Below are 13,571 nucleotides of genomic sequence, written 5' to 3'. Positions count from 1 at the left end.
GATCCCCGCCTCGTTTCCTCGTCCTCTCCAGCTCCATCCCTCGCCTTGGAAAGAGGACTGGTTGAGGCATGGGGAATTGCTTCGCCCGTTCTCCGAAGAGACAAGGCGATACCAGATCGTCGAGGCCAGGTACTGCAATATATGATCAATCAAACAGAAAAGATGACTTTTTTTTTTGTTTGCTTTCAATATTGATGTTCTAGGGTTCATAGATTTTCAAAAGTAGCCTTTTTGCCCCCTTTTGGATAAATGACTAAAGATTTGATCTTTTTGTATTTCTGGCTGTGAGTTTGTTGCCAAAATTAGTTTTTTTATTGAAATCCCTTTCTTGGGTTTTGCCTTTCACCATCCCCCATTGGCGGTGACGACGAAGGTTTCTTCTCGCTTTCACCCTAATCGTAATGCTTGGCGCTGAATTTTCGAATTCCAACCAATTCCTCACTAAACTGGGTGTTCTGGGTCTGCAGGGCAGTCAACCTCGAAGATCATCAGCGGCAGCGCCGCCATCACCACCACCACCACCACCACCACCACTGGGAGTCTGTCCAACTTCAGTAGCAGCATCTTTGGGCTGTCCCCCGTGAGCAATGTGAGCGCGGATGAGATCTTCACGGAGGGTCGGATCCTGGAGGTCCCCAACCTGCGGGTGTTTACCTACTCCGAGTTGCGGAGCGCGACGAGGAACTTTAAGTTCGAGAATCTCCTCGGCGAAGGCGGATTTGGGAGGGTCTACAAGGGCATGGTGGAGGAGAAGACTCTGAATCCTTCCAAGAGTGGGACGGGGATGGTTGTGGCAGTGAAGAAATTAAACCCTGAGAGCATGCAAGGCCTGGAGGAGTGGCAGGTGACTCAAATTCTCATCTCCATCTCTGCTTGCTTTTCTACCATTTTGACAAAAAAAAAATTCAGTTTTTTGACAAACATGTTCTTCTTTCTTAGCCTTTTGAATTTGCAATCTGAGTCTGTAACCTTCTTTTTCGAAATGGTAAAGTCAGTAGATCAGAGTGATTTGGGAAGAAGATGTTTGCAATGCCTTGAATTCTTTTTGTGAATTCTGCTATGTAGTCCGATCGACACATGAGGCACTTAGTTTTTTTTACTTGTGATTGCAGTCGGAAGTAAATTTCCTAGGAAGGCTTTCTCATCCGAACCTCGTCAAGCTCATGGGGTATTGCTTGGAAGACAAGGAGCTCCTTCTTGTGTATGAGTACTTGTCTAGGGGCAGCTTGGAAAACCATCTCTTTAGAAGTGAGTTCTTATGAATTCTTTAAGCTTATCACATTGTTCTTATCAACTTCGATAATCAATTAGCAAAGGAATAAAGAATAAGGTTGATAGACACAAATTTTTCAGTTACAAGCAGAATGCTAAAAGATATTCTTTGTCTATTTTTTTTCCTCTTAAAACAGAGTATACTTTGATGAACTAATAATTTGGAGGATCTGGGTCAGCAACACATCATCTAACAAGTATTTGAATTAAGCATTTGATATTAATCTTTCTTCTTTGGAGCAGGAGGTGCAACTTTTGAGTCGCTTTCTTGGAATACAAGGTTAAAAATAGCCATTGGTGCAGCTCGAGGTCTTGCATTCTTACATTCTTCAAAAAGGCAGGTCATCTACCGGGATTTCAAGGCTTCCAACATCCTCCTTGATGTGGTAGGGATAAGATTCATTTCGTTCCGCAAGCCGATCGAATCGTATGCTCCTCCATTTCAGCACTGCAATGATATGAGTGTGAATTCTTATCTATGGCACAGAACTATAACTCAAAGCTCTCCGACTTCGGTCTGGCCAAGTATGGCCCGATGGGTGGAGAATCACATGTCACTACAAGAGTCATGGGCACCAACGGCTATGCGGCTCCAGAGTATGTTGCCACAGGTGAGTAACTTTGTATCATCCACAGATCCCTACCTGCCTTATTCACTTTTATAGCATTTTTAATCTGTTATTCTCTTTTATGACACATAAATTGTCTAGCTTTGTTTCTGTTAAATTGAAGATATAAATTGAGATGCAATGACTTGAAGCTTTTTGGCTCATGATTGTTAAGTAAAGTTCCTTAACGTATCATACCATGAAACTTTTCAGGGCACCTATATGTGAAAAGTGATGTGTATGGATTTGGAGTTGTCTTGCTGGAGATGCTCACCGGCCAGAGGGCACTCGACTCCAACCGGCCAAGTGGGCAACACAAATTGGTGGATTGGGCAATGCCGATGTTGGGTGACCGAAGAAAGTTGGCACGACTGATGGATCACCGACTAGAGGGACAGTACTCCTCCAAGGGCGCCCACCAGGCAGCTCAATTGACGCTGAATTGCCTCGCCAGTGAACAGAAAAGCCGTCCATCAATGAAGCAAGTTGTCGAGACGCTGGAGAGCATTGAAGCCATGAAAGCAAGGTCAAAAAATGTTGCTACTCGATCCACGCATGGCAACTCGCCTCTTCATCTAGGGCATCCCGCCGCTGCCGTATGAAAACTGCCCGTCAAACTCGTAGAGCAGCTACACTATGAAGATGACTCTAAAGATAAATGTGCATGCTTGTATAAAGGTATTACCATTTTTTGTGTTTTGTATTTGGAAATGTGTTCTAGGGCATATAGGTTGAACAAGGACAAAAAGAAGTTACCTACCTCATGTATTTTACATTCAAATTGGTCAAAGAGAGTAGCAAGGAGAAAGGAGAGAAATGAAACTTTATATTTGTCCATGGAACTGCAAATTACAAGTAATTAGAACCCAATTATATAAATGGTGCCATAGAAGATCAACTTGGGAAGGGCTAATCAGTGCAAAATCTACTAGCAACAGGATGAAAATAGGAAAGAAATTTAGATAAAAGACAACCTTACATGTATAAGCGAGTTATGCCTTCTGAGATAGAAGCACCAGTAACCCTTGAGGTCCTACTAATATTTCGTTCAAGAAACTAACCAATCCAAACCAGACAACCGGTGTGACGTCCACTCCTCCAAGAGGAGGTATCACCTTCCTCGTTACGCTAAGAAATGGTTCGGTTGGGGCATATGCAACGACGTAAGGGAACTTCTTCACCGGGAGCTTGGGGTACCAAGACATGACGATCCTAAGAATGAATAAGAACCCAAAGGCCGAGAGGAAGGGCCCTGTTATTGTGATGGCAAGTTTTGCTGTAGCAGGGTCGATATCAGCAATGATTAAGCCATGTGTATAATCCGACAGGACTTCATGTAAGCTATGGGGAATGATTTTTGATGAATCATATGGGATGGTTGAAGCAGTTGAGAGTGCTGAATTGCTGCTGCTGGGCATTGTGTCATTGAGCAGGCAGCCAGTGATGGATCTGAAGTCATTTTGATGGAGTTTGGCTTGTCTAGTTCTTCCGATGAGCACCTGTTCAGGTATCCGTGTCAGGGTTTTGACTGTACAATTAATGATATGGATTTCAACTTTAATGAAAGACTAAAATGTAAAAGACAGAAAAGTTTAACATGGCAATTACTTCTTGTTGTGATCGCAGCAGCAACAATTGTGAAAAAAATCACAAAAGAAAAACGAGAGAAGAGAAAAAGAGAGATTGAGCCACATATCAACATTTATCCAGTTTGCCAAGGATGAAAGTTTCTTAATTTTCCATAAACATCGTAGATATTTGCCATTGCAAGAACAGAAAACTCTGTTTCACTGAATACCAATTGTAATCACAAAAGATATATGGAAAACCCTATGGATTAGTTTCAGCTTAACATACGATAAGAAATGCTCTACTCATTGAAAGAGTATGATGGAAATTTCAAACATATATTTGGCAGATTTTAAGCAGAATATGCAAACAAAAAATAGCCATCATTTTGAACTTGATGTTCCATATTATTTTCCTAATTGATGTTCCCTACTCTTGAGCAATTTTGATTCGAGGAAACGAGGGAAGGAAATCGATAAATGCTGCACCCATTTTCAAAACATTTTCATTCATTCCACTAAGCTGGCATTATCTGAAACTAAACGCCTTAATCCGATCCAATTTTTTCGACAGAAGTCCATCCCTATCCACAAAGGCAATCAACAACAGCCAGAAACATCAACTAAACAGAAAATCCTTACCCGACCGGAATTTCCATGAAAAATTCCTGCAAACAAGTAAATCTAATCAGTAATCTGAGCATCAGGAGAGGAAGAATCGAAGACGAAGAGTGAGGAATCGACGTGGAGGGTCTCACCTGCGACTCTTCGGTGGCCGCCAAAGTCGAAGCGGCTGAGTGAGGCGGACGGAAGCGCCATGAACGCGGCGGGCGAGAGGGAGGACGCACGGAGGATGGGCCGGTAGACGAAGCGGAAACCCCCAAAAGCAATGGCAATAATCATGGGCTTTGGATAAGAAATAGCTCGTGTACCATTTATAGGAATTAAAGTTTATTATTTATTATAATCGTAATTAAGATTAGTTATTTTCATTTATAATATTTAGTTTTTGCATATTTTTTGTTGTTTGTAATTTAGCTTTGCCAAAGGTCCATTTTTTTTCTTTTTGATTTATATTTTAGGTCGATATTTTATTATTTTTGACAAATATAAATATCATTAAATTTTAAGCGAACCTATCTGGATATTCATTTATCTACTTTTAACATAAAATAAGTTATTCTAATACAGACAACTGGAAAGTCCCAAACTTGACAGAATTACAAAGACACAAAATACATTAATCCATTCTTGAAAGAATAAGGTATCTTGAGACAATACAGTCTACTGTCTCACAAATAACATAAATGCATAACCTAAATGTTGTTTGTTTCTGAGGATTCTTAAACTTACATACAAACATCACACATTTTGTACAATGACACAAGCTGAAATCTTTGATAACACCCACATACTTGAAATAACACCACAAGATAGAAAACATGCATGAAGAACAAAGATCCTGATCTTGGATGAGATTAATAGCCTGTTTCCAGCTACATTTCTCAGGAGCTGAAGCAGCTACAACCTTGCTTTGGTGTCTGCCCTTTCGCGCGATATTTTGCAGCATCTTCTTGGGCCTTCAATAGCTCTTCACCACGCTTAGCTTCAACCGTTGCTCTCTGCTCTTCTGCTGCTTTGTGAATCATAGCAATTTTGTTTTTCATTTTCTCAGCATATTCTGCCTTCTTGTTCTCCAATTTTTGCTGTTCATACAGTGTTGCAGCAAGTATCAAACAACACCCATTATGACATGAATAAATTTCTAAAACAGTTTAAGCATCCTAATATTACTAGGGTAAAGATTGTGATAGTAAGAAAGAGTTTCCCCTCCTAAAGATGCTGCTACTTTTACCACCTACATGAAATTGCTTACTAAAAAGACTAGCATTCCATATCCTTTTTGCGAAGAATGACAAAATGATGCGTCGACTACATTGAGAGAAACCAGGTGAAATATGTATTCAGGAAAATTAGAAATCTCCAGAAAGGCAACCAACTAATTGCGGCAGAAGAACTCAGTTGGCTTAACTCAAGCATTTGTAAGCAATGACTTGCACAAGTATATTGAAGCTCAAGATTCTATCAGCTTGAATGAATTTGGATACCATTGTCGATGGTATGTCTCTGCCTCTTTTTTTTTTTTGCATTTTTTTAAACATTGTATCAACCAACACTACTTTCTTTTGAACAAATTTATGTAAAAAAAGCCATAAATTGATGCTTCTAGGAATTCTCTAGTTTAAGCATTGTCGGAACACTCAAATGGCAAATATAGAAAGCTTTTTACCTCGATCTTTTTCAGCTCTGCTTCATAATCTGCTTTCTTCGAGTTCTCCCATGAAGTTATACTTGACAATTTCTTTTGAGATCTTTTTTGACATTTTTAATGAAGTCAGTTGTGAAGAACACAATAATTCTACAAAATTTCCCGAGAATAGATCAACTTCCCAGGTCTATTCAAGAGTTACAATTTGTATCAGTAATGTGACTTGAAAACTCAACTTACAATAAAGAAAGCGAAAGAGGTTCTAAAATATCCCGAACTCCTAAAAATATTATTGTTAAAATGTGTGCTAGAAACAAACAATTAATCTTATTCCATCCAAGGTTTGTATGCAGGTTGTATGTGTCAAACCACTACATAGCAAATACGCAATTCATATCAAGGAAATACTAAAGATTACTTATATTGATAAAAATGCTTATGTATAACAGAGTATGCTAATCAAGCTTTCTACTTAACAATTCCAATTAAAAAAATATAAGAAACTATAGAAGGTAAGAAAGGAAATTACAGCAATTTATATTAAAAATGTAACACATATCGTTGATATAACACGAATAAACTTAGGACGCCAACCACATGTTCTCATGTTAAGTGGACAAGAAGTGAATTTTCTAAGTGACAAAAGAGAGGCATTTTCTCATCCAACAGTGCTTCACCGTAGTAAATATTTGCACTCCATTTCATGAATCACTAAATATACAGTTCAAAGGATGCTATTACGTTGTATAATTGTTTTTCTGTTCCTTCTAATAGCACCCCATTTCGCAATTGAAACACATCAGATAGGAGAAAATATAACCTGAGGCCTGTATTTTAATTAAAAAATTCTTCATAGGATGGAAATTTCTGATAGGATTTAAAAACTAGTCCATTAAGACAATCAATGGCACAGTTGAAAACCATCAGCCAAATAAAAAGGCTGCTGCATAATTTAACTGAAAATTTTAGAAACAACAACCAACAAAATCTTACTTATTTTCCGCTTTAGCTTTTTCACTCTCCTCCCATGCCTTGATGATAGACAATTTCTTTTCAGTCTCTACCTGTGCCAAAGCAATATCTGGACATTCAAGGAAAAGGAGTTTCTAATCAAAATTCCGGGACAGCAGTGAAAAAGGAAAATAAACAACAAAAAAGGGGAATTCATTCCTAATCCTCACCTCTATCAATTGCCTTTGGTACACTTTTTTCTTCTGCTGGGGGATCTGAACAAATAAATTAGAATAAGTGAATTCATTTCAAGAAAGGTGCTAGACACCAAGTTGAAGTTACTGCAGATTTGGTAGTTGTTGCCAAAATAAAAAAGGTAATCGAAAAGAAAATTTATTACAAGCTTTATTATGCGTCCGTCACAACTCAGAAGTGTGTTGAAGTTTAAAAGACCAACTGCTTCGCAATTTATCACCCTTTTATTAGTCCTAGGGCTGAACATCTAAAACCCTACATCATCGCTATTAGCTATGATACTTTACCGCTTCCACACACACAAAAAAAAAAAATCTATTCAACGAGATAGATGACAAAAACGAAAATTCAAAATAAATTATAGCCCAAAAGGACAAAATGACTCCTACTATTGAGCCAATCAATGGAAAACAAGCCATCCCCATAGCCAACTGTTCATATACAAAAGAACCCACAACGCAGCCTTTGATAACCAGAGAAAGAGCTCTTACTCTCCACAGCTACGAGAGCTTTGGAATCGTCCGATTTCTCCTCCGCCGTCGGCGGCGGAGGTGGCAGAGGATCCGGCGGAGGTGGCAGAGGATCCGTCGAAACTTGCGCCTTCACCTCCTCCTCGGCCATTCTCTCTCTCGCTGCTATCGCTGGCATGGAAACAACTCGACGGAGAAGATAAATAGAGCACACTGAGCTCGCGCGGAACCATCCACTTTCGACCCATAAAAACTTCTACACGGGGCCGTATCTACCGTCCATGTAAATGATAACAAGATCTAGCCGTTTGTTTACAAAGTCACTCACAGCGAAGCCTTTGGTAAGTTAACGGACAGGTGGAGATCCAGAGTTCAACTTTCCTTTGGAATTTTACTAAACTTTCTCACCTCGATTCTCATTGGGTCATGACCTCTCCAGTGTGTGGACCCACAATAGAATTGCCATACAAAGAACGGTATTGCTGTCGGCAACGCGTGAGGGTGCTCGACATGTATCTCACCAAATAATTCGGCAAACGGTGCGATGTCCTCGCGGACTTTCATTCTTGTTATCAAGTTCCTCCTCTTTAAAGTTGATTTAAATAATTAAAGTTAACTAAACCTAACAAAAAGTAATAAAAGTTATAAAATTAATTTAATTTAATAAATAAATTAATTTGCGTCATTTAAATTGATTTATATTATGTTATTGAATTGAATATTTTTAAAAAATAGTTAATTTAAAGTCACTCTCATATTAAAAAGAACAAGACAAGCTTTTGCCAACTAAGAGCATTATGTTTGGATAAAATAATCATTAAAATGCAATAATTTAATAACATCTAATTTTAAAAAGTATATATTTATTTTGATCTTTTAAAACGCTTCTTAATCAATAAAGTACGGCAGCCTTTATAAGTCTGCCAAGTTAATTAGGGAGATTAGGGCCTACATTCAATAATCACAATTAAGATTATCATTACATACATATACTTTTTATATTTATTATTTTAAATTTTGATAAATGTCTTTCTTATACTGTCGTATAGTTTTAACCAAAAAATAATTTAAATTATCAAAAATATTTAATTATTTAATACAACAACACTAGAAGATTTTTAATATAACAATAATAATAATAACCTTTTTTCACTTTTAGATTAATATTATAATAAATTGCTTCTTTATTTGAAATATCTTTTAAAATTTTATTTTATTTTTCATTTTTTATTTAACTCCACGTTATGCTACTAAACAAGGTGGGGAACTTCTTACCGGCCATTGTCGGCAAGGCTTATCTGTCGACATCTGTCCTCTTCCCCGACATTGACAAAATAATATCTATATCTTAAATTAACACTTTAATTTTATTTTCTTTTTACTTTTTTAAAATTTTTATCTCACTGATTCTTTTTATGCCTAAACGTGAAAAGGTTAAAGATAGATTTTTCCTGAATGCCTCAAAACATTTAAATTTAAATTCCAACATTTTCATTTCTATTTCAAAATGGATACTGATTCTTGTAATTCAATTCTTAGGCCTAAATGTGAGAAATTCTTTGGCAGTTGACTATGAAAATATTTACACAAGCGAGCATGTTTACAGTGAGTGAGTTGGAGATGTATCTGAGCTGCCGAAGCCCCCCAAAACTAGAGGAAGTTCATGTTAGATCAGTGCCAGCCCATCAACATTTTAGTGACTTCCTTCACAATTTTGTCCCCAATGCACAGAAGTTCATGATCGTCGCCGAGGTGAACTTTGTAAACTTCCCACTCTCGATCGCCAACGACATGCCTGCTGATCTCTGCCTGGAATAACGAAAGTTATATAACAACAACAACAACAACAACAATCAAATCTTTATCTCACTAAGTGAAGTAGGCTAGTTTTGAACAGTTTAGAAGTCATACCAAAAAAATTCTTATATCCAGCATTTGGAGTGCATGAGTGATATCGTAGAATACAAGCGGCCGCCCCTTGCCGCAGAGTTCGACTGGATTCGCTACTAGAAGCTCTACATCAGGCCCCCGGCTGACCAAAGTTACACACAGGGGACTGGATAGTTCCATTCTCAGGCGAGCACACAAAGCATTCTGTTTGTTTTGATCAACAATCTTTTTTCCATCCTTTTGAACCACAAACAAATCTATGTTGCAGTTTCCATCTTCGGCTGCATTGAACCGCCCGTAGGAGATCTGGTAAGAAAATTTAACCATGAAAAATTTATGATCATGACATTAAAAGGACAGGAATCAATTTAAGGATTGATAAGAGTGTCTGATAGCGAAAACAATACATATGTTTTCCATTTTCACTCAGCTCCTTATGATCATATATATATATATATATGGTGGCAAAGACAATACATATGGTTAACAACAAAAGTTTTTGTCTGCTAGAAAGTATGAGAGTACTTACAAAGCCTTTTCAGATCCTTACCTGCATATTGTAATCTTTGAGTGTTCGCATGATGTCGTAGAGGAGGCCCTTATGGTCATGACATTGAATTTGGATAAGTGAATGAGCATGGCTGAGTGCATTGTCCACTGAAACTGAGAGAAAAGAGGAGGAACTAGGAACAGGAGCATAAGATTCGTGTTGGACTTCTGAAGTAAGCATATCTTCTGTCATAGGAGGAGGAAGAGAAGCTGATGCTTGCAAGCATGCAGCATATTCTTCACTCGCCACATCAACATCGCAAGTGCACATAGAACCCCCTAAAACAGCTCTCAGCTGAGTGCATGTTTCTTCTTGCCTCTTCTTTGTGTGGAGAAGTTCCCTGAAACCACGCAAAGATATCAGTAGCTTAGGATGGACTATAAACATGACGACTCAGGCTAAATGCTGTAAAACTTTGCAATTTCAATAACAAGAACTAACATCTTATTACCTTTTCTCCTTCTCCTTCTGTCACTCTATATATACTTCTAACTCAAACCAACTCAATTCATCCGACTACAGAATCGATTAGTTAGTTCAATCTGAACAAGTCCATATCATCATAACATATTTTTCTTCTCATTCTATCATCTATTAAGATGTTGCATAATTGTTTCTGAATAGAGTATCTTATTTATCTTTGGTTTCTTCTCAAATCATCTTTTCTTTCTCATCTCTGTTTAGATGAAGCTTCTAAATTGTTCAACAGTCTGATCCACAAAGTGACTGATCCAACAAAAGTTTTATAAAATCTTCCTATTAATCAAAGGCCATATGACAATCAAGCAAGAGATATGGCATAATTTTACACTGGCTTTCAAGATGTAATTCAACCCTCAAATTTTTTGATATTATGCTTGAGAATAACGATGGTGGTTTATGAAATTTGCTTGACTATGCTACAAAATGAGAAACCCAACTCCTCACATTCATCATGATATTTCAAATGTTGCTAAAATGAACAATTGGTAGAGAACGCTAAAGGCTAAATATTAGATTTGCATCCTAAAGTCTACCAACAAGAAGCTTACCAAATCACTTACTCATCGCTAGGAACTCTTGCTGATAAATAAGCAACTTGTATGTTAGCAACCCTCCATCTAAAGACCATCTGATCGATCAACTTCGACATGGTGAAGTGTATATTTTTTTATATTTTATATTTTACATTGTTTAACTTATTGGACAATAACTCTCATGAGCTAATGACACCACAACATTCAGCAACAGATCATCAGAATGATAGAACTTGGACTATAAAACAGACATCCTATCACTGCCAGATATCGAAAAGAATAGGAACCTGCTGTCGGTGATTAAGAACAGGTCTATGACTCTCCCATCTGGTGTAGTCGAAACCTTCACCCTCCAAATTGTAAGCTCCAGCTCACATAACACCTCTGTGACATCTGCATTTTTCAAAGCAAACTTGGAAAAGACATCCAAAATTGATCATCCGGGTGCTATTCTAATGGCAATAAAATGCCCATGCCCAAAAGATTCAGATGATATGAAAAAAGGAAAAACAAAATCTGCATAGCACAATAAAAATAGAAAGCAAAATCTGATCTGAAAAAGTGCCTGTAAAAATTGCTCGGGGAAGGAGAAGTTGAGATGATTCAAGATGTAACAAATGTTCTATCACTGTTGAGAGAAAAGACAAATATCCCAGCAACATTTGAATAACTATCGCAAAGAGGGACTGTTCACAACTTGAGATGAGAAGAGTCAAACGCTAGCAATTATCCAGATACACCGAACCAAGCAATGCATTAACATATTACTAGAGGTTAAAAATATCACATCTAAATGAATAGATGACAAAAAATGATACCTCCTAAAACGACCTATGGCCTATACATGAAAGGGTCAAAGCAGAACTATATCATAGGTAAAACTAGAAGAACTGCTGAAATCTACTGCTACAAAAAAAAAATAGAGGTAATATCCATAAGTCTAATTGAAAGAAGTCAAAGAAAAGAAATATATTAAGAAAGAAAAAGCTTGCACAACAGAAGGCAAACACAAGACAGAAACTTCAAAGAAACTTCAGAGACTAAGCAGCAACAGGAGGAGAAAACAAGAGGAAAAATCCAACACATGAACCAGGATAAGACTGAGTGGAAGCAAAGGTTACCATGCAACAGGCCCGTCCTGTCATAGCAGGAGAACTTAAGTAGAAAGACTTGCGGTTTCTGCTCGGTAACCATTTCCTGGTGTCCGCTGAAGTAGTAGATCTCATTCCCTAATGGCAGGGATGCAGGCGGGCACGCTTCCACGAGTCTCTTCTTCAACAAATTCCACCTGGTCTCCTTCCTTCCTCTATCCACAACCCAGAAAAGCACATAGCACCATCTCCCATCCGTGCTGAAATCTAAACGATTCGCGTTTCAGTTTCTTCCCGGAAACCGCATCAAAATCGAATCTTTGTTTTTTTAAAAAAAAAAAACTAAGAAATCATAACAGAAATCGCATCTTTAACTCAAAAGGGGGGAGGGCATGCCTCCTTCCACACTAGTGAATCCCGATTCCGGTATTTATATGGGGAAAAGAAAAGGGAAGGGCGAAAAGAGGAAGGTAGGCGTTTCACCTCCCCGAACAACGCTCAGCCCAAAGAGGAGAATCACGCGGCAGAGGTTGCATCCGAGTCCAGTCTTGTCGGGGCAACTTACGGTGATCAAGATTGGGTCTTCCGGCCTCTCCGGCGGCCGAATGATCACCACTTCGTCGCTCGGCATGCCCATCCTTCAACGCCGGTGGTCTCCAACAGATTTGTTTCCTCCGGGTACGCTTGCCGTAGGTTGTTGTCGCCACTTGGGAGGGCACCGAGTAGCGCAGAGCTCGAACAGCAGCAGCAGCGTTGAAGCTTGTGTTTAAGCAAATGCCGGTCTTTTATATTCAGGATAATTTATCAAAAACACCATAAATTATTCGTATTTATGAAAACCTATCTATGCTCTCGGTTTATTTAATCACAACGTGCCCTTGACCTTTGCTTTGGCCAATATTTTTATATTTAACAAAATTACTTAACTAATATTGAGTGGCAATTAATTAATATGGTTGTCAAAAGGAATTAGCAATTGAATAGAAATTTAATTAACATGGATAAATTTTGTACTAATCCAATATTGTCGAGAAATTTCGGATTAACCAAATATTAGGAGGAGAAAATTTACTTCTTATTTGGTAGGAGGAAGGAAAATCTGGATTAACCAAATATTAGGAGGAGAAAATTTACTTCTTATTTGGTAGGAGGAAGGAAAATCTTGATGCAATGATAAAATTATTATGTTCGAGTTAGTTCTAAAGGACTATTAAGGAAATCATTCTTATTTGTCTTTTTTAAGTATCTTTTGCCTTTGAAATTTAAATAACTCAAACAAATTATATCCATGAGTTCTTCTGCAACTCTGCTGCGTCGTAACCAACTCAGTTATGTCTCAAGAACAACTATATCCATGAGCTCAATCTGATGCAATATTATTCTCTTGTATCTTTATTGCGTCCTTTCTTGCTCTTCTTCCACATCATGAGAGCGACTCACTCAAATAGGCGTTCGAGTTCACTAAGTAGGTTATTGTTGCAAGACTTAAATAAATAAAATAGCCTTTCTTATCGATTTAGCCAGCCTATTGTCACTTTCTTGGGGCTTGAAGACATAAAGGAAGATATTATCTACTCGTCCAAAAATTGAAGTGCACCGTCTCTTGAAAATTATATTAAAAAATGTACTTA

General features: G+C 37.9%; 4 protein-coding genes across 6 annotated transcripts; 1 reads left to right on the top strand and 3 right to left on the bottom strand.

Annotated features, from left to right (window-relative positions):
- Positions 1–31: 31 nt before the first annotated feature.
- LOC141841358 (putative serine/threonine-protein kinase PIX13) lies at positions 32–2,753 on the top strand. Its single transcript, XM_074729518.1, has 6 exons — positions 32–129; positions 468–844; positions 1,113–1,248; positions 1,516–1,658; positions 1,760–1,883; positions 2,094–2,753. The coding sequence occupies exons 1-6, from the start codon at positions 69–71 to the stop codon at positions 2,480–2,482; spliced, it is 1,230 nt and encodes a 409-aa protein (XP_074585619.1). The 5' UTR covers positions 32–68; the 3' UTR covers positions 2,483–2,753.
- LOC141841359 (protein COFACTOR ASSEMBLY OF COMPLEX C SUBUNIT B CCB3, chloroplastic) lies at positions 2,689–4,282 on the bottom strand. Its single transcript, XM_074729519.1, has 3 exons — positions 4,207–4,282; positions 4,091–4,116; positions 2,689–3,379 (listed from the first exon to the last, which is right to left on the bottom strand). The coding sequence occupies exons 1-3, from the start codon at positions 4,265–4,267 to the stop codon at positions 2,873–2,875; spliced, it is 594 nt and encodes a 197-aa protein (XP_074585620.1). The 5' UTR covers positions 4,268–4,282; the 3' UTR covers positions 2,689–2,872.
- Positions 4,283–4,673: 391 nt separating this feature from the next.
- On the bottom strand, positions 4,674–7,579 carry LOC141839871 (remorin-like). The gene is made up of 5 exons (XM_074727720.1): positions 7,415–7,579; positions 6,899–6,943; positions 6,711–6,798; positions 5,739–5,820; positions 4,674–5,154 (listed from the first exon to the last, which is right to left on the bottom strand). The coding sequence occupies exons 1-5, from the start codon at positions 7,569–7,571 to the stop codon at positions 4,954–4,956; spliced, it is 573 nt and encodes a 190-aa protein (XP_074583821.1). The 5' UTR covers positions 7,572–7,579; the 3' UTR covers positions 4,674–4,953.
- Positions 7,580–8,941: 1,362 nt separating this feature from the next.
- LOC141838931 (ACT domain-containing protein ACR10-like) lies at positions 8,942–12,674 on the bottom strand. Of its 3 annotated transcripts, none has more exons than XM_074726557.1 (6): positions 12,424–12,674; positions 11,971–12,207; positions 11,137–11,242; positions 9,834–10,173; positions 9,305–9,589; positions 8,942–9,202 (listed from the first exon to the last, which is right to left on the bottom strand). In XM_074726557.1, exons 1-6 carry the CDS (start codon positions 12,575–12,577, stop codon positions 9,065–9,067), a joined length of 1,260 nt encoding a protein of 419 aa, XP_074582658.1. In that variant the 5' UTR covers positions 12,578–12,674; the 3' UTR covers positions 8,942–9,064. The 3 variants fall into 3 exon arrangements, with proteins under 3 accessions (XP_074582658.1, XP_074582659.1, XP_074582660.1); XM_074726558.1 differs by having other exon boundaries at positions 11,971–12,200; positions 12,424–12,576; XM_074726559.1 differs by having other exon boundaries at positions 12,506–12,564.
- Between the last annotated feature and the right edge of the window lie 897 nt (positions 12,675–13,571).

Source organism: Curcuma longa, chromosome 11 (genome assembly GCF_044706935.1).
Source record: "Curcuma longa cultivar G26 ecotype Majalengka, Jawa Barat chromosome 11, ITB_CL_G26_1.1, whole genome shotgun sequence".
Taxonomy (NCBI): Eukaryota; Viridiplantae; Streptophyta; class Magnoliopsida; order Zingiberales; family Zingiberaceae; genus Curcuma; species Curcuma longa.
Note: the sequence above shows the minus strand (reverse complement) of the source record. Positions and strands in the feature narration are given on the sequence as shown.